This window comes from Corvus moneduloides, chromosome 6 (genome assembly GCF_009650955.1).
Source record: "Corvus moneduloides isolate bCorMon1 chromosome 6, bCorMon1.pri, whole genome shotgun sequence".
NCBI lineage: Eukaryota > Metazoa > Chordata > Aves > Passeriformes > Corvidae > Corvus > Corvus moneduloides.
Genome location: NC_045481.1, coordinates 50323540 through 50347777, shown reverse-complemented (window position 1 = coordinate 50347777; position 24238 = coordinate 50323540). Strand labels below are relative to the sequence as shown.

Genomic DNA, 24238 nt, shown 5'->3' with positions numbered 1-24238 from the left:
TATTTTAAATAGAAAAAAAATTAGCTAGTTTTTTTTTCCTCTCTAATTCCTACTCATATTTAATAATATGCAAAAGCAACACTGGCATTGAATGGATTTAGGCTCCCTGTTAAGAATATTTGTTTGGGGTTAATTAGCATGGCTGAAGACTAATCTTAATAATTGTTTGTTGCTTCCACTGGAGGCAGGTTTCCCTCACAAACGAAGTGGCATCTTGGAGTTTCAGACTGAAACACAGAGGTGAGAGTAGCAACTCTCTCCACTGGATGAACAAGACAGCCTGAGCATGCAGCTGCCTCGTGCAGCCAGGCAGCAAGTGCCTCTGTCTCTCCTGTGGCAACCAAATAAAGTTGTCAAAATTATTTTTAAATAATGACAAAGTATCTAAACCAAATACTGTATAGAAAAATAAGGAATATATCAGCATTTAAAATGTATATGCTGCTGAGCATTTTTACTGTCATTTCTTTAAGAAAAGCAGATCTAATTAGCTGTATCTCCAAAGTGTGTACCTAGCATTTTTATTATGTATTATAACATTTTGCTTAGAGTTGACATTTTTATTCTGACAAGGACTGTCTGGAGAGCTCTCAATAAATAATACATTTACAATTTTCAGTAAATAAGCACTGGACACAAATCGTTATCCTTACTTACAGCTGCCCCTCTCTAATAGTGCTTTTACAAGTAAGGTGACTATTCAGTCTAATGCAATATTCTCAGTGCTGGGAAGATATTTTCATTCATTATCCCAGTCACAAGCACTTAAAGCACTTTTAGGCCCTGTTGCAAACCAGCAGGAATGGAAAAGATAGTAAGACCAACTAAAACTAAAGTCCATCACCAAAGAAATCTGAGGCCATTCACCCTCCAGATCTTGGAAAATACAATGGGCATACGAGATCTGCCATGTTTGAGCCCTACTTTTTGCTTGTATCCTTACATTTACATTAGCAATTTTAGGAAGCGAAGTATCCCAGTCTAGTCCCTACTATTAACCTGATGACTACAAAAGGCATTTCAATTGCCATTTCAAAGCATGATCTGATCATAACGTTGTTTGTGTCACAGAACATCAGAAACCACTGGAGTTTGAATTTATTTTTCTGTTGCCAAGATTGTGCAACTGAAGCAACTCTCCATATTTTTACAGCTATTTACTCACTTATACTCCCTACACCAGAGCTCACTGTCAGTTGTACCTATTCGTACTGATCTTGCCTTTTTTACTGCCCCTAGAAAAAAGCTGGCTTTTAAGATGTGTTTTTTTAATCATGCTTTCACAATACTAATAACATAAAAATAGTGTAAAGATAGCAGGTGTTTAACCATGTCTTAAAAGGAGATAAAAGTGTAGAGGAACATAGTGCAGAAAATTATATAGGATGGAAGCACTGGGACAATTTATCACACAATAAGAGATAAATTGTTTCTAACAATGGAGAACTTTAGAATTGAGGGGCACAGTGGGACGAACGAAAAAGTAAAAATGAGATTATCCCTGAAGGTGAGACGTTGGAAAACACATCTCTGGGGAGGAACTGACTGGAATGGTCAGATGATGGCAAAGAGAAGATTTCAGCCTTTATCATTACAATCTGTCCTGGTCTACAGCTTAAGTTCAGAGATAACGAGAACAGGTTCAAGGCACGTTTGTTCCAATGAAAAGGATTTTACTCATCTCACATATTTTAGATTGAATAAAGAAGTTTCTTCAACATAATATAAGAATCTCAAAATGATGAAAGAAAATACTGGCTCAAAAATAAAAAAATTGTCATGGCTAGAACGGATTTCCCAATCTTCAGAATTGAATCCTGAATTTCAGACTCTTCCCCTATCAGGATCAACTCTGTTTGTGTCAGCAAAAGCAACAATCTTGTAGAGGTGCACAGGTACAAAGCTTCGAAAAGAGAACAACCTGCACTGGGAAACTGAACCTTCAGAAAAATAGAAGCTCCATAAAATCCCATGGATCCTACACCTAGGGAACTGTCTGATAGTAACCAAAGTGTATTTTTTCCTGACAGGTTCTCAAGTGACTACCATCAGACTCACCAGTTTCTTGTTGATGATCCTGAAAAAGAACTAAGAGGGGACATGAAAACCTCTTAGCAAAAGAGATGGTCTAACTAATCTATCAAGTTATTCATGTAGATCTCATTCTCCATGATACCTATGTAAAAGTCTGGACTATTCTCCATTTGTGTGCCATGAATTAATTCCAGAACCAAGAAAAGTGAAGAGAAGCTTTCAAATGTAGCATGAGACATACTGAAAAGTGCTGAAAAATTCCTATATCCACACAGAACCTGTGAGTAATGATTAGATTCTCAAATGCTACAACACTGGGTAAGACTGTAGTGTAGGCAGCCAGATAAATACAAAGATGATGTGGAAAGATGATGATTTGTGCCAGTTTTCTAAAAAAAAAAATTGAGATAGAATTTAATCACAAAATACTACCCTGAAAGATTCAAAGTATATAAGAAAGTGAATAATCAAAAATGCCTAAATTCTGACTCAGAATGATAAATAAAAACACAAAACGAAATATTAATGGCAAGACACAGTACAGTTACACAGACTGAGTCTCTCTTGCAAAAATATAAATTTCATTAAATGAAAGTATATGAATGGAATGAATTTCTAAAAGAAAAATCAAATACAACAGAGAGAAGGAAAATGGGTTGCATCTTCTTTTAGTTACCTGGAAAATAATCCTAGAAAACACTTCCTTTGTAGTAATGTTCCAAAAAAAAGGTCCAAAATTACTTTAACACATTAAGACATAGGAATTCACTGTAGACTTCAACAAATGAATCCTTTGAAATTTTATGATCTATGAAACTTCCATAAATAGAAGAATGTTTTTTCCAAAATATATTGCAATGGAAAAGAATATATTGCAATGGAAAAGAGTGACCAAAATTATTGGATAATTGGATATTAAAGATAATTGGATATTTAAAAAACAAAAACAAAACAAAAAAAAGAAAAACCACAGTCAAAAAGAGAGAAATAATAAGTTGCTAATAAGTTGCATTTAATTACATGGTAGGGAGGTAAATAATTGAAGAAAGCAGCAATTTAGGAAAATGTGCTTCATATCTCTCCTTTAACTTGGTCTGAGTCATCTATTCATTTTCTGGACATTTGGGATTTTGTGTTTTTATTTTGGAAGCAAGTGTAGAGTTTAGAACAGAAATTCTCTTTCTTAGATGCCACTATATACGGCTTCCTACAAAAAGCAAATAAAAGATAAGTATTCAAATAACAATATGTATAACTGATTCTGAATTTTCTTAGCAAAAGTGATTTCTAAGAAAAAAAAGAGAAACACAATGAGGGTGGTACCAAGCAGATATGGTAGGGTTTTTCAAAGGTGATGAAAGGATTTTGAGGAAGATGGGCTTTTTCATATCCAAAAAGAAAAGCCAGTGACCATTTGAAAATTTCATAGATATCACAAAGAATAGAACAGCAGTAATAAGTCATTTTTATTGATTGCTTTGGGTAATCTTAATACCAAAACCCAGTAACATTTTTGAAGCCTTGAAACAGGACAAAATATCTGGATCCATTAAAGAAAAAGAAGAACAAGGGTCTGTAAATACCGAGTGTATGAGGATAGCCAGGGATCACAGTGGAAAATGTGGGTATCCAGCACACCACAAGACAGATAACTTGAATTAAATCTCTGCAAAAAATCTGAAAAGCATTTAAAAATATTCACTGACCACAAATGGTCAGCAGCTCACTTCTAGGACTCATCCACCAAAGAGAGCTCCTGACATGTAATGGCCTCAAAGGTTATGCTTAAAACGATACTAAAAAACAAGTATACACGTCTGAAATCTCTCCGTTCTCAGCTGTGGCAGGCTTAAAACAAAGAATACAAAATGGAAGCTCTCCATTCATTTAATACAATATAATACACACAGACTCTCAAAAAAAGAACCCAAAACAACCATAACAAAAAAAACCCAAACAAAACCTAAAAAAGAAAAAATTGCAACCAAAATGGTTTTGCCAATGTGGACTTCTAAAACACAGTATGTGAAAGTTTAAGTTTTTTTACTTCCCAATGAAATTAGCAGGAAATTTGTAGATTTGTGTGTGAAATATTTCAGTAGACTGTCCTTACTGGAATGATAGAAAATTTTATTAGGGAAGTGTTAATCTATTTTAAGTCAAAATAACAGAAAGTGTTCAATTATTAACACATGAAGCTGGAGAAAAAAATAACAAAACACAAAATCAGAAAAACCACCACTACTGACTAATGTAGTAAGATTTTTCCCTACTGCATATAGAATTAATAATACATGTGAACCCTTAATTTTTAATTTAGATATCCACCCACATATCCACCCATAGAGAGAGAGTACAAACAGGTGCACATGACAGAGAATAGATGGAAATTTGTGAATATACTACCCTTTATATAGATGTTCATTATAATCCACCATGCATACACAGAAATCTTTGATCTCTGAATGTTCAACTATGGTCTTCAAGGAGGAAACAAGAATGGGAAGCACTTTATAAAAAGCTTGTGCTAGAATTGTGAACCAAGCTTGGTTGAAAAATGATACTGTATACATTGCTCAGAATCAAGGTCAAAAGTGAATTAGGAATCCAGGCCCTGAGTAATGAGGGCTTAGCACTCAGCAGAAATGACATGCCCAGTTTCCAGCTCAGAAGTGCCAGCTGACCTGCCAACCTAGCATTCCAGATCTGAAAGGGGGAAATCTGCTCTCCTCGCTACAGACAAGATGTGTACTACTAATTATTGCTCCTAGAGGCTTATGATGAAGTACAGTAGGATAGTTGTCTGGAAGCCAATTCTCAGCATAGAATTCAGGCAGCCCAGGCTGTAAATCTGTCTCGCAAAAGTAACATAAGCAATATTCAGAAAGAAAAGTCTTTTACTTAAAGGGGATAGAAAAGGAAAGAAGCAGTTGGACCATACTGTCTAATATAAACTCTTCGTTTTGAGCTTTGAAGAGCTTTAATACTTGATTTTACTGGAGGATACTTCCAAAGAAAAAAGCCAGTAAAACAATCCTTTGGCTCATAGAATAACTAAGATGAATATACTGAAGTCATCCAAGAGGCCCTAGAGTATAATGTTGTTGATTAAATTAGACACCTGTTCATTTCTGACCTCCTCTGTCTTATGAGAACACATGTCAGCAAAGTCTTTACATACTCAAATTAACTCTAAATATTTGTAGCATTCTTTTCTTTTTCAATTACAATTTTCTCATCAGTTTTCTCATTTCCAAATCATTACAAATTAAGACACAGGAGTGCCGTAATGTACAAAAAATGCAAATACTGGACCGCGAAGTCAATAAAAAAAATGTTGTTTATCCTGTAATGTTGGTAATCTTTGTTCAGACTACAAATAAAGCTAAAAATATACCTAAGGTATATTCCTGTGTGAGGCAGCCGTGTTCCCACATCATACACAAGACATGACACTGGCTGAAGCACTATTATTAAAGAGAGATTAAAACAGCTGTACATTATGCTGAAGCACTCACTCTTCCCTTTACAAACAGACGGTCCTGGATTACAAGCAGCACTTGACCATTTAAATTACTACAACAACCAGATTTAACCAGCTGGGCCATATTCTCTTAGGCAATGCCTGTTGACCTCCTCAGCCACAGCTGCTCAGATGAAATTCTCATTAGACAACTTATTTTCAGGAGCCAAAGGACTCTGATTAAATATATCTATTTAGACACGATAAAGTCTTCCAGTATATATTTCTTTTCCAACGCCACGAGGTACAACAGAGACCACAAGTAGTATATACAAGCATGACACCTGATATCTGAGTATACAGCACAAAGTATTTAAGTATTTGACCCCAACAGCCCGTATTTCTCAAATTCAGATGCTATAGATGGACCAGAAAGTTACTATGTAACAAAATTAAGAGAGACTTTTCACTGTGCTGGTGTGGGGGTTAGATCTGATGACTGGAATTCTTGAGCTCTTTACTCCACTTTTAACTCTACAATTAACTTGACATATGACAGTGTGTTAGCCCAAATCCCACAGCTACATCAGTGGTCATGAAGGTCATCCCTATAAAAGAGGCTAACATGAACTATTACATTCTTTTAAAGGAGGCATTCAAGACTTAAAGCCCCACACCACAGTATACAGTAGAAACACAGGTCTTTTCCCCACGTCATTCATTAAACCAATTATATTATTCTCTCTATTTCTTAAAAACACAGCAGGTATTTTTCAATTTGGGTAAGCAATTTTGTGGCAGGGCAGGACTTAGTACACAATGAGCTCCTCAATTGTATTGGTTGCACACCATTTTAAGAAAAGAACTGCAGAGAAATATATTTTAAAGGATTTATATTAAAGAGCATCATGTATAGTATGTGTGTGATCAGGCTTTTAATAAGGTTGTTTAAAAGACATTTTAAGAGGGCAATACAATTTCATAATCTCCGACCTCATTTCTCCAACTGACTGCACACTGTTAAAACAGTCTTAAAATAGTAATTATTTTTAAAACATTTTATTTTAATCAAACAAGCATGGAGAGTTTACTGTTTTTTTTAATTCAGAGAAACCTCTGAATACTAAAATAAGTATTCTAATCTCTTCTAAGGATTTTGATATTCCTGGTCTACACAGAAGTTTAGAAAGATTGACATTCCTAAATGTAACATCCTGAAACATTTCCAATCCTTCTATTAATAATTTTTCTATGTTAGTTTATATTGTATCAGCCAGATATCCATTAATTATTTTCTGTTAAACTTAAGTAGTTTTTTTTCCTACAGAACCTGCTGGATTAATTGAAAAGAACACAGAACTGTTAAAATCATCACAGAATGGCCTGGGTTGGAAGAGACCTTAAAGATCATCTAATTCCCACCCCACTGCTGTAGGAAGAGACACTTTTCTTCAGACCACGTTGCTTAGATCTCCATCCAACCTGACCTTAAACACTTCCAGGGAGGCGTGTCCACAACTTCTCTGGGCAACCTGTGCCAGAGCCTCACCACCCTCACAGCAAAGAATTGTCTCCTAGTATCTAATCTAAACCTAACCTAAACACGAAGATACAGACAAATACCTTTGAACTTACACGCAGACTTTAGAATAGCTTTCCAGTATAATGTGGTCCATAAAAGGCAAGATTATTTTATAGATCAAAAATGACCTTTATTTCACAGCTGGTGAGAACACATGGTGTGGAAGGCTCTGACTCAGAGAGAGGGATCTCTCTGCTCTGCACTCTTAAAACAACCAGTGTATACTAACACAGGGGAAGTGCAGAAAATTCTTGAGAATCCATACAAAAATAAGCTATGAAATGCTTGAATCCCTACAGATAGATACAATATTTAGACTTTTTGATGCACATTTTTATTAGCTCACCATCCAGGACGCTCATGGAAAAGCCTTTGCTGTGGTGTCAATATAATCAACAGCAACTTGTGCACTCCCGCAGCAAAGTACGAGCCAAGACCTTTGATTAGTATGGGGTGTTGAACGACTGCTACTGACTGCAGAAAACAACTTTGCCAAAGTAATATTTAAAATAGTTTTCCTAGCCTAACCACCAAATCTAAGAAAGCAATTTTTAAAAGAGTGATCTTTACAGCTGAAAACAGACAGATGGTAGTAAAGAATCTGGGACATTCTCTCTTTAGAGATGTTTCACCAGCTTCAGAAAGGACACCTATAGAACATACTGGCATTTAACAATTATGCCAAGAAATTTGGAAGCCTACTTCCATTACAACATGATTTTATCCCATATTTAAACATATTATTGTATCAGCTTCAATTTTAATTGGAATCTGCATTGCTACATGGAGCCAAAGGAACTTAAAGTGCACTGTTTGAAGTGCACTGTGACCATACCATGAAATTGAGGAGTCAAAATAATTCTGAACTCATTCATATTTCAAAGAAAAAAATGAATCACAAAGTTCTACTGCCTTGTGGGTCTGCTACATTATAAATATTCTTCCTGGGTTATTTTTAATGCCACAAAACAGAACTGGTAAAATATCTAAGAGAATCTACACAGATGCCTCCACACCTGTTTTTCTATTTCAGAGCCTCCTGCTCTCACAACTTCCCTGATTCAAACTCATGTATGAGCTCACAGACTAGAAGGTATTGTTGCAGAACCAAGTGAGACTTCATTCTACTTAGCGTGGGGAGAAATTTTCATGGTGGACCCTGACTGTGTGCACACATACACCGACAAACTCACTCTCCAATACTTTTTGTTTCCTACCATGGCCAAAATCTTAGCAAAATCGATGAAAGTATCTGAGTAAGGACTAGCCACATAAACTGCCTCAGCACTCAAAGATTTGTCCTCATTTTTATCTCTGTTTTAATACTTGTAACAATATCTGAGGAGACTGTTGAAAAAACAAAAGGCATTTCTTCCTCTGTAATTCTATCTAAATAGGTCAGAACTATGTACTTTTACACTTAAAACTGTTTCCCATTCTCCTAGTTACAGATGCTGGGTCATTCAAGATGAGAATTTCTAAGGCAAAACAAACCAGCTCATGTTTTATCCATTCTTATTGTTAAAAATAAACATTTATCTTTTAAAAGAAAAACAAATACAATTGAAGAATATCCCTCACAACTCTAAAGCCAGTTAAGAATTCATCATAACCTAAGATGTAAGAGTTGAGTTTTCACCAAATCCAACATTCTTGCTTTGACTCACAACCAAGACAATTTTAAAAGTTTTTAAAAACTGGCATATTTGTCAAAAATCCCTAATGGATCTCAAACTACCATTGCCATGGAAACTTTATCCTAGCCTTTGCCAGTTACTCAGTTTTATGGCTCTTGATACCCCACACATCCTTTATGCCATAAAAATTACAGGATTGAGGGGTAGGGGGAACTGTATCACTCTTATCCAATGCATACCTTCTTGCTCAGTCCTGGTCATTTCTTCTAGTTTCTTCTGCTTCAGTGTGTCCACCACATCTGCTAGGCTTCCTTTGCGGCGCTCCGGCGTTCCAAAATTAACACTGGTCATTAGCTCGCTGCGGTCACGACCTCCTTCGTCGGGCTTGTTTGGTGAGGTAGAGGTATTTCGGAAGGAATATAGGGAACATAACTTATTACTCTCTGACTCCTGCAAAGAAACAAAACAATGTCAAAACAGGCAGGTAAAAGCTGAAAGCATTATTTCTTAGTCTGTAATACTAACAACCCTACATGTATCCTCCAGTTTCTAAAATGAGAATCATGATTTGAATTTCTTCATGCCAGTGTTTTACATGGGCACTTTTGTCCTTAAGTCCAGTTCTCTCCATGTTTCTAACATTCATACTTCATGCCTGAGATAATCTTCATCAAGGATTTCCCTGGTCAGGAACAAGCCACTTCAACAATTTTTAACTAATAATGTGTTAAGCTTTTACAGTTCTCTTTAGCTCCTTAACTAAGGACAATACATGTAGCACTCAGGAAGAAAGTACAGGCAAGGACGAATTATTCCTGGATAAAGCCTCAGCTAATGGAAAACAACATAACTTTAAAACCAGAGAAAGCGTTAGGCCAACAATGACTGAGGAGCAAGGAATCTACTTCACAGTTAAATAAGGCTTATGGTATGTGTCTATCCATGCTCTTTATCCAGTCTATCCATACTGCCCTGTAAATTAAATTTAAATATTTCTTAAGGAATGAAGGTTACAATGCCTCTAATAAAGAAAATGAAATGTTATTTTCAGGCCAACATAGGCAAGAATGAGCAAGGAAACAGGGTTATGACAGAACAAGTCATGTGCCAACACGCATGTAGGAAGACATGTATCAGAGGTGTTATACAGTCAAAAACATAGAAATAAAAAAGGGTTCATTCTCCTCTGTCAATTGATAGAGCTTATTTGAGCAAAAATTTAAAAAAAAAAAAAAGGCATCACAAAGCAATGAGTAATGACAATTCTCCTCAATTTTGTGATATCACCCAACAGTGGAGCCTTTCCTGAACTTCTCTGGCTCAGACTTGTCATTCCCCCAGTCATACTTGCAACATTCACGGCATCTCTGCTTTCACAATTTCAGCTAAAAAGAGAAGAAGGTCTTGGATTTGTCCTCAAAAACTCAACCACAAGAATTTCTCGCACACTTCCCTTTCCAAAATTACTCTTCTATTTTAATTTTTAATAATGCCAGGCTAGGACTGCTGAACATTTGGGGTTAAAAAGTACTGATTTTTTTGTTTCTTTACAGTTTGCTTAGAAATGTTAGTGTGTATATTAGATTTCATGAAACATACTCTGTTTAAAATTAAAAAGCAATAATAGTGACAATACATTTAAAAATTAAGAGATGAATTAATAGTCTTTTCAAAAACTATTCTCGCAATGCATAGTGTTCCCCATACCAATGGTATTCCTGCTACTTTATGAACTGAAAATACCCATTTTCAGAGCACTGAAGAAACTTGTGTTCTGAAGAAAGGCTAGGAAGCATTAGCCATCAGCAACAACACTGGAAGAGATTAAGAAGTATCTGTGCAATGTAGCAGGAGGAGCAATACCAACAGTGAGCAAGCCGGGTGACTTGGGGCTGGGGACAGTGCAGGAGGAGGAGGTGACACATCTTCAAGCACAGCAGTCTGTGATCAGCACAGCACTGTTACAGTCACTGGAGAAGGAGGCAACACTTGCTAGGGATGTTGCAAATGTATTTATTCACTAAGATAGGAAATTAGGAGACACTATCTCATCCCAGTGCCAGCAGACCATCATCAACACAGAAGGAGCGACAGAGGCTTTGTAGGCACAAACAGAAAGAGAGGTGACGTGGAATAAAAATTTTATCTTTGTTTTTTCAGCAAACAAACGTTAACGAATTTTTCATTCCATCCATTTGTATTCACTGAAGAATCAAACATCACAGAGAACAATATCTTAGACCAGGTATAGGGATGAACTTATTTAGCTGCCTTTAAAATAGAAAGCTTTCATGTATTTTATTGTTTCTGAAAACTACTTTGTATTTTTCTTAAAACTAGGTCTTACAATTGCAATTAAAAGAGCATCTTCTAATATTTTTCAAATGTAAAGCCTGAATTTCTATAATCCCTTTCCCAGTGAAGAATTAATACTACATACTTCGGCACTTTCACCTTTGAGGGTGACAGTATAAGAGCAACTTAGTAATTTTAAAGGAGTTTTTTCTCCAGAGAGCAATATCCTCTTACGGTACATGAAGCACACCCATCAGGCTCAATGCAGGGGTTTTCATGCTCCCAGCAAGGAACACTAAATCTATTGTTTAGGCCGGAAACAAGAAGATAAGGCAAATCTGTGGAGCAAGTAGGAATAACGGAATGTTCTTCCTCCTGATAACCTCTCCTGTTCCTCGTCTGGACATCTACATGGTCCAGCACAATGTTCCCTTGCTGTAATGAAAGACTCCCCTAGTCCTGCCTCCATCATGCAGCACATTCACCCTTCCTTTTCTTGCCCAAAAGACTGCAATAGCCACAACGGAGATGAGACAAGTTTAAACTCCACAAAAATGATGCAGATTTAAAGAATGGAGGCAGAATGACTGCCTTTGCAGGTTTTTCCAATTAATAAACTATTTTATATTGCCAGTTTTGTGGACAATTAAAATCTAGAAAAAAAATAAAATAAAATATGCATTTGCAATATTTCTAGTTTTGTTAAGGCCTACAGCAGGTAGAGCAGGTTTTATTGACCTCACAGTAATGGCTAACTAGATAGACCAAAACACAAGTGGAGTATTCCTGTTATTTTTTTCTCTAGAATGTTGATTCAACTTTATCTAAAGAGAAGTTGCTACGGCAGCATTCAGCTTGTTGAAAATGAAATAAATGGTGCAGCATATTTATGAAGGATTTTAATTTTCATGATGGACCCTATAACCTTTTGCAGACCATTTGTCATGGCATGTCAGGTTTGTCCCAGCGCCTCACCCCCTGCAAGACCAAAAGTGCAATTATCACATACATCTGATGCAGACCTGGCTATCAAAAATTAGTTTGCATTGACATGCACAAGCAGCACACAAAGACCCTCCTAATACATCCTTGTGGCCCAGGCATCCTCTGAAAATAGTCTAGTGGATCTTGTGTGTTGTCTGAAACTAGGGATATCACCTCTGCAAATTGTTTGCTAGTCCTCTTGCTCTAATGCATAAAGTACTCTCCCTAGAAAGTCTGGAGTTCAGAGGGAAAAGGACCACCACTAAACTAGTACAAGCCTGTGAATTCATGGTTAGGAAAGGAGAAGCTGGTCCTTTTGAATATGGAACAATTCAATAAAGACATCTCTTATCCTTAATAAGTTTTTAAAGCCACCTTTTACAGAATGAGAAATTCCCACTTTGTTTGACCTGAAGAGAGAAAAGAAAGGATGCTATTAAGGGTTTTTCTCATGTATTTTCCAAGACCATGGAAGAGGAGGTAGAGACAAGTGCCTAGCCAAGATCAATTCAAATGTTTTCATTTCGCAAAATCCAAATGAGAAGTCCATCAGCACTGATGAAAATTCTCCATGAAAGTCAAATTTCTCAGCATCTCTGATTAAAAAAAAGAAAACGAATAATAGAGTATGACTGATATGAGTATCCACTTCATGTATGTGGACACAATCTGGTCCCCAAATTCACCCAGTAGCTCCATAATACACTAGACAAGTGACACATCCCTGAATTCTCAGGTTTAAAATTCATATATTTCTGTAAAGTATTTAAGTCTAAACTTGAAATAATGTCTTCAACACGTGACATTTCCCTTTGAAAGGCGCATTTTTCAAGGTGTGCTATTCTTACCAATTTCAGTGATTTCCAGGTAAGGAGGGGGAAAATACGGAAAATATAAGCAGATAAATAGCAAACATTTAGCCTATGGATAAAAGATTTAACACAGGGCATGCTTCTTCAGGATCCCACTCTGTCTTTGCTGGATTTATAAAACTATCCTCCCACTTACACACTAGTACTGGATAAACATAGAACTGTTTATGTCTGCACCAGAATGCTCAAGGGGATATCTGTCCACCACAATGGAGGCATTTCCAGATAGGCTTCCAACATTTGGCAAACCATAAAATTTGAAGACAGCACGTTAAAGAAAAAGAGAACAAATCTGAATGTTTAAACAACATGTACAATGATTTTGTCTCTTAATTTTTCCTCTTTTCCTGTGTCAGAAAAAAATGCTTTAAGTTGTAAAGGTATGTATTTGCAGAGATGACTAAGCCAGAAACTCTTACTGCCCAACACCTGAAGAGAGAAATTCAGTCTAGAACCACTATTAAAGCTGCTTACTATTCAGCAGGGGCAAAACTGAGTCTATTTTTGAAATGCTGGGGTTTCATATCAAGGTAAATAAATGGCATTTTTCCTGTCTACATTTTCTTGCCAGCCCATTAGCACAGACCAAATTTTATTACTGATCATTCAACCCACAGCAGTTAGTGTTTTGACAAAATGCTATTATTATAACAACTTAAATACCTATATACAGACACTAAAATTTAAGGATTAAGTTCCAAGCTGAAAAAAAACAGAGAAAAATAAATAAATGCACAAAAGACCAAAAACCAGAAATTAGTGGGGCATGGACACTAAAACACTATGGATGACTCATTCGGGGATAGATAGCCCATGCATGAAATCATACTTTACTTTCACTAAAACTTCCACCTTACTCATATGTCAATTGTAAAACAACATGAAGAGTTCCAGCACAATATGGGAAAAGCTTTCCTAAGTCTATCCTTGGCATTTTTCATGTTGGAGGGAAAGTATACTTGAACCAACCTCAAATTTTCTTGGAATATATGTGGTCTGACAACAGTTTCCTTAGTCTTATCAGCTTTCCAGGCTGCCTGGTGTAAACAAGTGACCTGTTGGCCATTTCTTTCAGAGTTGTTTTGAATGGCTCAAGTAAAGCTTTGGTAATCGCAGGAACAATTCTGACAATTACAAACAGCTTGGTAAAAATAAAGACAGGGACTCTGCAACTACACACATGGTATTTTCTTCACACAATTCCTTTAAAACTGTTACACTAAGATAATATGTAAAGGTAGTTCATGAGGCCTCTTGCGCTGAGAAAATTATTTTTTAGCAAGTACATTCACTAAATTTCATAAGTTACATTCTTCAAAAAGATAGCTAATGGTTTCTGTACAAAGAAAGGAAAATCCTTATAGTTTCTTAAATGTTTCTACTGAAAAGGGATTGAGCAAATAATAATAATTTTCCTGTTAGTGTAAAAAAAAATTTTCTTGTGCATTTAGATTCTAACAGCTTAATTAACTCATTTTCCATCAGAACTCCCACTGGTTTTAACAGGATAAATGAGGAAGTACTGCCGGAAGTGATGAAAATAAAGGTATTGGTAGTTGACCCAGTACTTCTCATACTGGGAAGGTAATATTTATAGCAACACCTGCAAGCTGAATCATGAGCCAACTTGGTCACCTTTTATGAAGTCTTTTCACTTCCAAAATAGAGCAAGCAGACACAAAATTAGAGTTTTGTTGGTGAAAGATTACAGGCTAAAAAGAAAATTCAATATTCTTGCTCTTTCCTCCAAACGGCCAAAGCACAAAATATGGAGGTCTGTATTTGAGGGTTGAGGTGCAACATCTTGGTTTGGGGACACCACAATGACGAGTGGAGATCTGCCTTGGGACAGACCTCTCTTTGGTATCCTCATAAGGGTTAGGGACAGACCAACAGCCTGGTGAACCAGATTCTCTGCTCAGCAGTCTTAAACGGGGGGAAGTGCACAGGGCTGCGGATTTTAATGGCACTATTTGTGTTTCACATAGGGAGGATGGATCCTCTGGAGCTCTCTGAAGGTAAGAAAATAGGAAACCTTGGGAAATGAAACTGAGGGCTGTACAAAATCGGGGTCACAGTGTTAGTTAGCAATTTAATAATAACTATGATCAACTTTGATTGAAAGTTGACGACTGCAATCCCACTTAATAGCCAGAGAGAAAACTGTTTCTGTAAGAGTTCAACTGAAATCACAGCATGAATGGCCAAGAAGTAGAAAGCAAATATTACTAACATAAAATGTGTTAGCTGAATTGCTTATTTCCATGTGGATGAGGCTTTTCTGTTATAAAGGGATATTTATCTGTCTCTGCATTGAATGGGACACATGTAAACACCCCAGGAAAGTTGGATATCCAGAGTGGTTTTGATTCCAAGTACTAGAGGCATGCTGGCACTTGGAACTAGTCTGGAGTTAACATATAATGAAAGCAAATGTTTACAAAATCATTTCCAATCACTACATTAAATATGGTTTCCCTTTTTGAGGAATTTAATTAAACAGAATTAAAATAAATTAAAAATCTAAGTGATCATTTCCAATTCTCATCTGATTAAGAAAAAAACACAAAAGTTTTATTAAGAAAGATTTATTTAAATCCAAGCCTTGAGAATGACTGCTATGAGCTATTGAGAGAACATAATTTGTTAAGTCTCAGCAAATTATGCTAGTGGGAGGGCAAATGGCAAGTAGTGGAATAAAGCCTCAAGTCTCTAACTCAGCATTTAATCCGATAAAATTTATACTGATTTCACTGCCAAAGTATAGGCTGAATACAATCTGTAAAGGGTTTGTATTTCATCTTTTATACACATTTAAAAACCTCAAGAAGGAGCAACACAACAGTAAGGTCCAAGCCAAGAAATAATATGCTGAATTTAGAATTAAAAAAAAAAAGAAAATAACTTTAGATGAAAGGTTTAAAAACGAGATGTCATAATAATCTGGCATATATAATCCAAGTATGGTATTATGAAGAGGCCACTTCAAAACCAGCTGTCTGTTTGGAAGGAATAGACAGGGGCTTTTTGTCTCATGTAAAATATGACCACTTAATTGCAGCAATCCCTTCCTACTCAGGCGTTGGAGCAAACCAGGTAAACCAACTTTGGGTACAGAGATTTCAGAAGGTTACAATTTTTAGGCCTTGTGATTTAAACCCTCCTCTTTACAAATGAGCAGCGATTTGAAACACCTTGACAGGCACTTTGCTCCTTTCCACAATGGAAAATCACCCCAAAATTTTAAAATACAATGACAAATCACTTCTATACGGCAATCAACTCACCCACAAAAGATATGCATAAACTCATGTGGGCTTTTGTAAGAGTTAGATGCTAAGGATTTCCTTAATTATCCAGATACCATATGTCCAAACTCCCAATGTTTAGGTTTGGTAATAAATCACAACAATATTGAGACTTTATGCCCTGTACTTTGGTTAAATGCTCATATTAAGGAAAAAGTAATGGACAGCCATTTACAAAATGAGTATTTAGACTTACATTTTCATCTAAACTGAAACTGAGGAAGCATTGTGATCAGTCCCAGCTGATCAGCACTGTTTACCTCTTGGGTAAATAAAGACACATATTTTGTGATGCATGCTTGTCAGAAGCTGCCAAATAAAACAAGGATTGTGTGGCTTGGATATTCCAGACCACTTTGTATATATCCAACTTCCCCCTATTAGGTCATCTTAATTGTCCAACTTATAAGTATGTCTGTTGTAAATATAAAAATAAAATTTGTCTTTATGTTTTTAGCAATATCAAATGCACATGAAAATCCTCCTCTGTATATAGTTTCATGACATGTATAACATGCTTTATGTTCCCCTTTTAGTATTTGCAGAGGAATGCATGCAGGAAACCAGCCTGCTGCATAGAGTACTTGTATTTCTTTAAGGTAAACACTGATGAAACATTTGGAGGATTGAAATAAAAACAAGACGTTTATGAGACATAAAGGTATCACATAAAATTGCCGTGAATTACAATAACATTGGCTGAATCCCAGAACAGATAATCCTTATAAACATGCAGGAATGTTGTAAACTGTATATGAATGTCAGTGATACAGTACATTAGGAGATTCATATTACACTTGGTGCTGTGTAAGTCTCAGTCCCTGGGTTTTTCATGGCCTCAAAGATTAAAATAAATATATGTAGTATCTTTCCTTCCTCCATGAAGATATTTTATGTACACAGTTTTATTATGCTGAACAAAGATACCAAAGTCTGTTTTTTCTTGAGCTGTCAAAGTACAAAAGAAATGCAAAAAGTCCTTGCACAGATGTAGTAAAGTGCTGGATTTTATCTTTTGGCAGGTGCTCAATATGCAGCCCACATAATCACATGTTAATGACTGGAGAGTGTTAATCAGCATGCATACCTGATTCCTTCTTGCCCAAGGAAAAAAAAAAATTAACAATTTAGAATATGTTAATGCTCCTACTTTTGAAAAAATTCATGTCAATATACAGAAGTGAATTAAAAAGTTTTCAAAAATTGCTTCATAAAAATAGGAAATGTTAAAATAGGAGAAAGGAATAAAATTGCTACAGATTTAGATGAACATAAACCACAGGTCTTTTGCGAAGAACTCAGGTGATGATTAATTCTGTTTAAACACAGTTCACCCTAGAATATAGGGAAAGGTTTAAAACAGACCATGTATTTGGAAAAGAAAAATTATACAATGTCAAAAGGAAAATAAAACAAATATAACAAGCATGCCAACAGGAACAATTATTTAATTCTTCTTCAAATAAAGTTCAATTTTGTATTTCACCACCTCCATTAAGCACATTATCCTGCACACTTCTAGGGAATTGTTTTATTGTTTTTAATATGAAATGTTAACATCTTTTTATGCTAAAGCTAGTAAAACTAAGTCCTTGATATTTCAAACCTTTAGACATCTGCTTAACATTATAGTTGCTGGTAGTCCTAATAAAGTCAAGTTAAGCACATACCTGAATGCCTTCTGAATCAAAACAACATGCTTGAAAAAAAATTAATTCTATCTTTTCTGCAATATATTTCTCAAAGGAATTTGTTTTTATGGAAATATAAAATAGCATATCCTCTGCTTTTTCACACCCTTTAATTTCAGCCAAAACTTCATACCCATGCAATTATGTATGTAGGTATTTACCTCTTTAGTTATATAAAAATTCTAATGCACTACCTGATATGCAGAAATAATATCACAAGCAGAGTAGAATTGCTTTCCATCATCACAAAACTCAGATTTGTACATGTAAATAACAGCTGCATGAGCAATTTAGCAGAAACAGAATTCCAGAGTTTAGGGCATTTATGTTTGATGCATTTTATATGTTCATATTCAGTCCGTAAAGGAACCAAAAATAAAATCTCAAAACATGTAATTGTATCTATAACTTTCCAGAATTTGAAGCCATGAATTTATATAACAACAAACTCACAGTGTTTAGCATGTGTAAATGTTTTTCAGTGATCTTCCCTAAACACCTGAGTTTATTTTCCTTAAAGGGAAGAACCTTCAACATGAGAAGTTAATAACAAGGAGCAGGAGGTGGGGGGGAGCAACAGGATTGTGCCCGTTTTATGTAGAGACAGAAGCACCAAAATATTAAGACCTTTGGGATGCCACCTATTTCTGTCTTTCTGATGCCAGTAGCTTTGCTAAAGCTATATAAAGTTAAATTTGATACTTGGCAATTCAAAATTAATTTAAAAGGAACAAATATATGTGGTATGAAGAGATCTTCAATTTTTCTGCTGCATATATAAATCTGTTCTCAGTCCTGCAGAGATGTACACACAGCCACGGTGGAAAGGTAGGAAGCCTTTCACTCCTTTGGCAAGAAGTCAACAAAAGACAGAGTCTTGACGTAATTATGACATATATGTCAATGCTGCCATTTGAGATAAAATCCAACCAGATACAATTAGTTTCTAAATCCAAGGGGCCTCTGAATGATGTTACAAAATATATAGGGAAACCCAGCATAAATTTGGAGACAATTAATTTTATTTGTGTATGTATCTATGTTTGGTTTCCCTCTGTCGCAGGGAAATAACACCCATCCTTTAGACTGGATTTGCTGCAGGGGTTCCCTGTGAGAGTCACTCACATCCAAATAACAGCAGAGCAAAAAAGATGTGCCTGCCCTCATTCAGTGCATGCACACACTCTCACTAACACGCTGCTAACTCACTGCCTTGGGGTTGTGGGCAGCAGGGAACAGCAGTGGGAAGAGAAGAGTCCAGTGACCGTGTCAATGACACATCACCACCTACAGTGATTGCCACAGTCCCTTGCACATTCCTCACAAGCCCTGTTTGTTACAGGACTGCTACATCGGGATTGAGGATGGGAAGAGAACTTACCTCTCTGTAGCTTATTTGCTTTTGGGAACAGATGAGAAATTGTACATTTTGGAGAGAGTCCAGATTTCTTTAGATTAAAGCTGCTAAAATTTATTATTCACAAGTCCCAAGTCCAGCCTTAATAGTATGGGAATATGTCACCCCATTCCTCAAAGAAGGTAAAGTCACTTTTCCATCTAAATCTGCATTTTCTTGTTGGCCCTGCTTTCTCCTGATACTTTCAGAGCAAAAATAAAAGATCTTTGTAATTTATCTCATAGGCTGTGCAGAACTCTATATGAAGATGGGGACCATTCCTGGTTCCCCAGTGAACAAACACATTAATATTTTCCATTTCTTTACATACTGACCAATAAATATACTATTAGGATACAACAATTCAATTATTATTAAATTTAGCAAAATTAAGTGGTTTTGGCCTTTCCCACTCGTTCTCTCTGTTACCTTAACAGAGACAGATTTTGTATGCAATCTAAAAATTTTTCTTGCCTGCTTCTAACCGTCCATTGGAGAAGGCACAATACTTTCACCATTATCTTGGTACCACTTTGCCCTCTTCCCTGCAGTTTACCACAACAAATAGATATGGCCTTAGCCTAAAACAGATTTTATTTTCTAGTAGGGCTACAGTCAGCAATAAATACCCATACGTACAGGTATTTTTATACTAAGTAACAGTTAGAAACATAAGTATAATCTTTTCAGCTCCATAATATGAGTTTACAGAAATCTTTGGGTTGCTTTATCTTCTCCGCACTGTAACATCAAACTGGCTGGTGAAATGATACTGGCAGTATAAGTCATTACAGGTCTGACGTTACAGTTGTTACACATTGCTGAATCTGTCAAATGAAAAGGGAGCACAAAGGGAATTTCCAAATGCAGCTGCTATTTCCCATTTGTTAAATCCTTTTATTACACCATATAAGTACACAGCTGGGAAATACTATAGAGTGGGAGTTAAAACAAAATATTTTGGCTTCCAGACATTCAGAATACACAAAGGACTCAGTGGAAAGCAATGCCTGATATCAAAAGGGAGTGAAAGTTTGAAAACATTTCTAGCCAGTGTGGTTTTTTTCTGATAATGCACATTGTAGTTTAAAGGTATCTTACATTACAGAAAGTGCTGCGTACCATAAATGTTGGGTAAAAATGCAAATTTTTTTCACTAAACTTGCCCTCCTACAGTATCTTTTCTAAGCTTAAGATCTGTACAGCCCTCGTAGCAAATTATGATGCATACTGTGTGCTCTCTCAAATTCCAGTGAACTCCTTAGTTTTAAGGACAGAAAGGATGCAGGATTGTGCCCTTAATTAGATACCAGATAAAAGAGAAATTTTTCCTTCCCATATGTCGACACAGCATTCTTTGAATTTACTATCTTTTAACCAGACAACACACATTATTGATGCATTTTAATGAAAGCGCTACTGTCTTTACTTTCAGAGTAAATGCTATGAACAGGTGCTTTTTCAAATCTGCTTCTAAAGGATCCGTCTGGGAAAGGTCAGAAAGGTGCTTACTTTCTGGGAATTCGGGTTTATTAAGTAAAAAAGTGCCCACTGCCACAGCACCTATCTCAGAATTGCCCAACCCACCTTCTGGAATCTGACTTTCTGGAAAGAAACATCTATCCTCCCTCTGAGGAGTATGAACACGTTTTCATCAGGATAGTTGCAGGCACCTCTGAATTCTTTCTTAACAATACAAACGCCTGCTTGACTGAGATACTTCAGAGAAACTTTATGCAATTAATAGAGGCTTAAATGTTTGCTCATGAAGAACATATTTAGGTGAGGAAAAAAAAATATCATTAAAAATCGAACAAGGTACTTAAATGACAGTCCCCCAAGGAGAAAAACACTTTTTTCCCCACTTCACTGTTGTGACCTCACTAGCCATCTAAGTCACCTAACTGTAAATACACTTGGATCTTGCTCTGTAAGTTTTAGAGCTCTTTTAAGTGCAACCAAAAAACATGTCTTAGAATTTCAGCCTGCACTGGTAGCCAAGCCTTGTAAACCATACCCAGCTTCAAGCTGGGAAAAAAAAAAAAAATTCATTTGGTTTAGCTGAGAGGTCCTGAAATAAGGTTGACATATATCCACCACCAGATTTAAGCCAAGGGACTTGTGGAAACTGCTAATGATTTTCAGGACATTCATCTACATATATAATGGAATATTTACTGGAAAAAGGAGATAGGAAAACCAGAGTGCTAAGTCTCTCAAGCAAAGTTTATGCACCTGTTCTGAAACATGATAAGCTGTTCACTGATTCGTGCCTGTCCAGAGGTACAGCGAGTGTTGACATGACAGTGCAGCATTAGGAAAGGAAACAGACATTGCTCTCTGTCACTGGGACTGCAAACCCCTTCAGAGCAATATGAGCACAACTGATCACACTGCACAAGGGCCATTTCAGCTCACTCCAGTTCCAAGGAACAGGCTGAACCAAAAAAAAAATGCATTGAGGGACTGCTGGAAGCTAAGAGTTCCTTTCTCCCTAGGACATGGAGTAATTTTGTCAGTGATATTGGTGTCCTAATACCGAAATTCCAAGAGTGCCCCTGCCTCTCTGAATGAATGGAGAAGTAGCTGATGAATTCACAGATTAACTTTTTCCATCAACAAACAGGATCAGTCCTTTCTAGTCTGCATGCAGATTGTCCTCCCGATTACACAGAAGTTAAAATTATTCTAATGTGCTTATTGCGTAACTTGGACAAAAGAGCGACTCTCTGTCCAAAATTCTGAATATAAGCCATCAATACAACTTACAACCTACCTTGCCAAATTGCTAAACTGTAATCATTTTTCTTTAAAGCAATTTTGCAGTTAAAATTTTGCCATCTTCATAAAAATCACCCAAATACCTGCCTGATGGAAAGTTCTGCACTGGGTTAAACTGTGCATTACAGATTATACAGCATTTTTCTGGTTTGGCTTGATCTTTCGAATCAACTGGATTTTAGGAAAAAAAATTCAACACTATATTAATAAAATAATCTTATTGTAGTGCTATTATTTAACTGGTGGTATTAAAAAATTCTTCAATTGTGCTTAACAATATTGAAATCTGCTGGATTTGTACTGGGAAAAAAAAAGATTTGCTGAAAAAATCTGCTCATATATATTTAATAGAAATAGGGAATAATTTTTTTGAAAAGGCAGATTATTCTTTTTAAGCTGTTTGAATTTAAGATTTTTGAAAGTCACTTTCTAAAGAGTCTGGGATTACAATGTTCTAAATTTACAGAACACCTGGCTGCTCCACATACCTTAAGTCTGTTTCTGAGAAACACATGCAAGGAAAATAAATTGACTGAGATGCTACGCCCATTCAGCCTTCATTCAGCCTGCCCATTCCAACCACTAAGTGATTATATCTAGGCTACTGAAGAGCATAGGGATAATAATTCTGATCATTTCTAACATCACCTGTATACAAAGTGGTGATCTAGCTACTCGCAAACACCTTTCCCCTCCACAAAAAGTTACAATTTCCTATAGACACAGTAGGATGTTTGTGTCACCTAAAATGCCAGATTCTTTGTTGCTGTGTAAAGATATAATATTCTAGGTTTGGTAGGTCCTGTTTCTGAGAGACAAGTAAAAAAAATACATTAAAGTTTCTTCCTTCAGCACAACACTTTGCAGATGACAAACAGTTGTGAGCTACATCCTCCTGTCAGAAATTAATGCTTGAATATACGAGCTAGAAAGGTTACGACATAAATCAAGGTATGAATGAAAACATGATAAATAGATGCATTTCCTTTCAGAAGGTGAACCCATCAAATGACCTCATTCAAAGAGACCGGTATACTTAAGTAGATTATACAATTGTAATTTACAATTACACCATATGATGTTGATCTACTGCTAACACTTTAACATTTAAAAAGCTTCACACCTGAACACGTCTTTCCAATCACGAGTGAACAGTGTCTTACAACAGTAAATTTAGAAAGCCCCTGTGAGGACTGGGAAACTCACCATTCTGTGTTGGGCTGAGATTACTCCATCCCACTCGGGATCCTGTTGGATGGTCGTGACCAGAGTCGGTAGCTCCTCAGAGTGAGGTTTGTTGTGCATTACATTATGTAGAGGCAGATGAGAGGCTGCATGCTGATCACTGTTGCCCTCTTCCTTGTCTCGTGATGCTAAGTCCTGGGTCATTGTTTCCTCTCCATCAGCTGCACATGCAAATGGAGAGGTAGCCTGCTTGGAAGACATTCTTCTACGAAACAAGAAAACGAGACAAAAAGGAAACATTGGTGCTCAGTGAAAACAGTCAAGCTCAAAACAATCCTCTAAGTGCATCACACCTGCCTAGAACAGTCACAAATTAATCATGTGCAGTCAACACGAGTACCCGAAAAAGCACAGGTTTGGGGATCTGGATCCCAAACTCTGAGGAAAAGTATTCCTTGACATCAAGACAAGGTTAGGGTTAAGTTATATGACATCATTCTATTAATTTAGACTTGTCAAACAATATCATTTTCTCCAGCCATAAGAAAATAGTGATTTTATTGGTATTTTCATGTTGATTTTCTATAAGAGTTCAATTTTTTAAACTCTTACTCCCATGAGCAACCTGAAGCTTGTAAGCAAACGTTTAAAGGAGAGAGCTCATAATGCTCACCTGACCTCATTCCTTGCAAGCAGAAGATGTTTTCTACTCAGATGAGAATAATTTTTAAATCCATTTAAATTCTGCTTACTAATTACTTTTGCTGTTTGTTTAAAGCTGTATTGCTTTTAAACTGTTTAAAATTTTGCCTGGTTTTACCTTTCAGAAAGTGTTTCGAGGAGCTCACATGAGAAGTGTTCTGAACCTGAAAGGTTTATTGAATGGATGGATAATACCTTAGAAACATTTTACAGTTCAAACTAAAAATCTAAAATAATTATGTTTCCTTTCATATTGGGCATGAAGTACGGGATATAGCTCAACAAAATACTTTAAATTACTTAAAAGT

The 24238-nt window shown here is 36.2% G+C and overlaps 1 protein-coding gene across 8 annotated transcripts in view; it reads right to left on the bottom strand.

The window, feature by feature from the left end:
* The window catches only part of SOX6 (SRY-box transcription factor 6), a 373678-nt gene that overhangs the window by 208154 nt on the left and 141286 nt on the right, over window positions 1-24238 (bottom strand). For all 8 annotated transcript variants that reach the window (XM_032112424.1, XM_032112416.1, XM_032112420.1 and 5 more), the window contains 2 exons: window positions 23250-23493; window positions 8956-9166 (listed from right to left, as the gene is read on the bottom strand). In XM_032112424.1, coding sequence (XP_031968315.1) covers window positions 8956-9166; window positions 23250-23489 — 451 coding nt within the window. In that variant the 5' untranslated portion in view covers window positions 23490-23493. The remainder of the gene's footprint in view (window positions 1-8955; window positions 9167-23249; window positions 23494-24238) is intronic.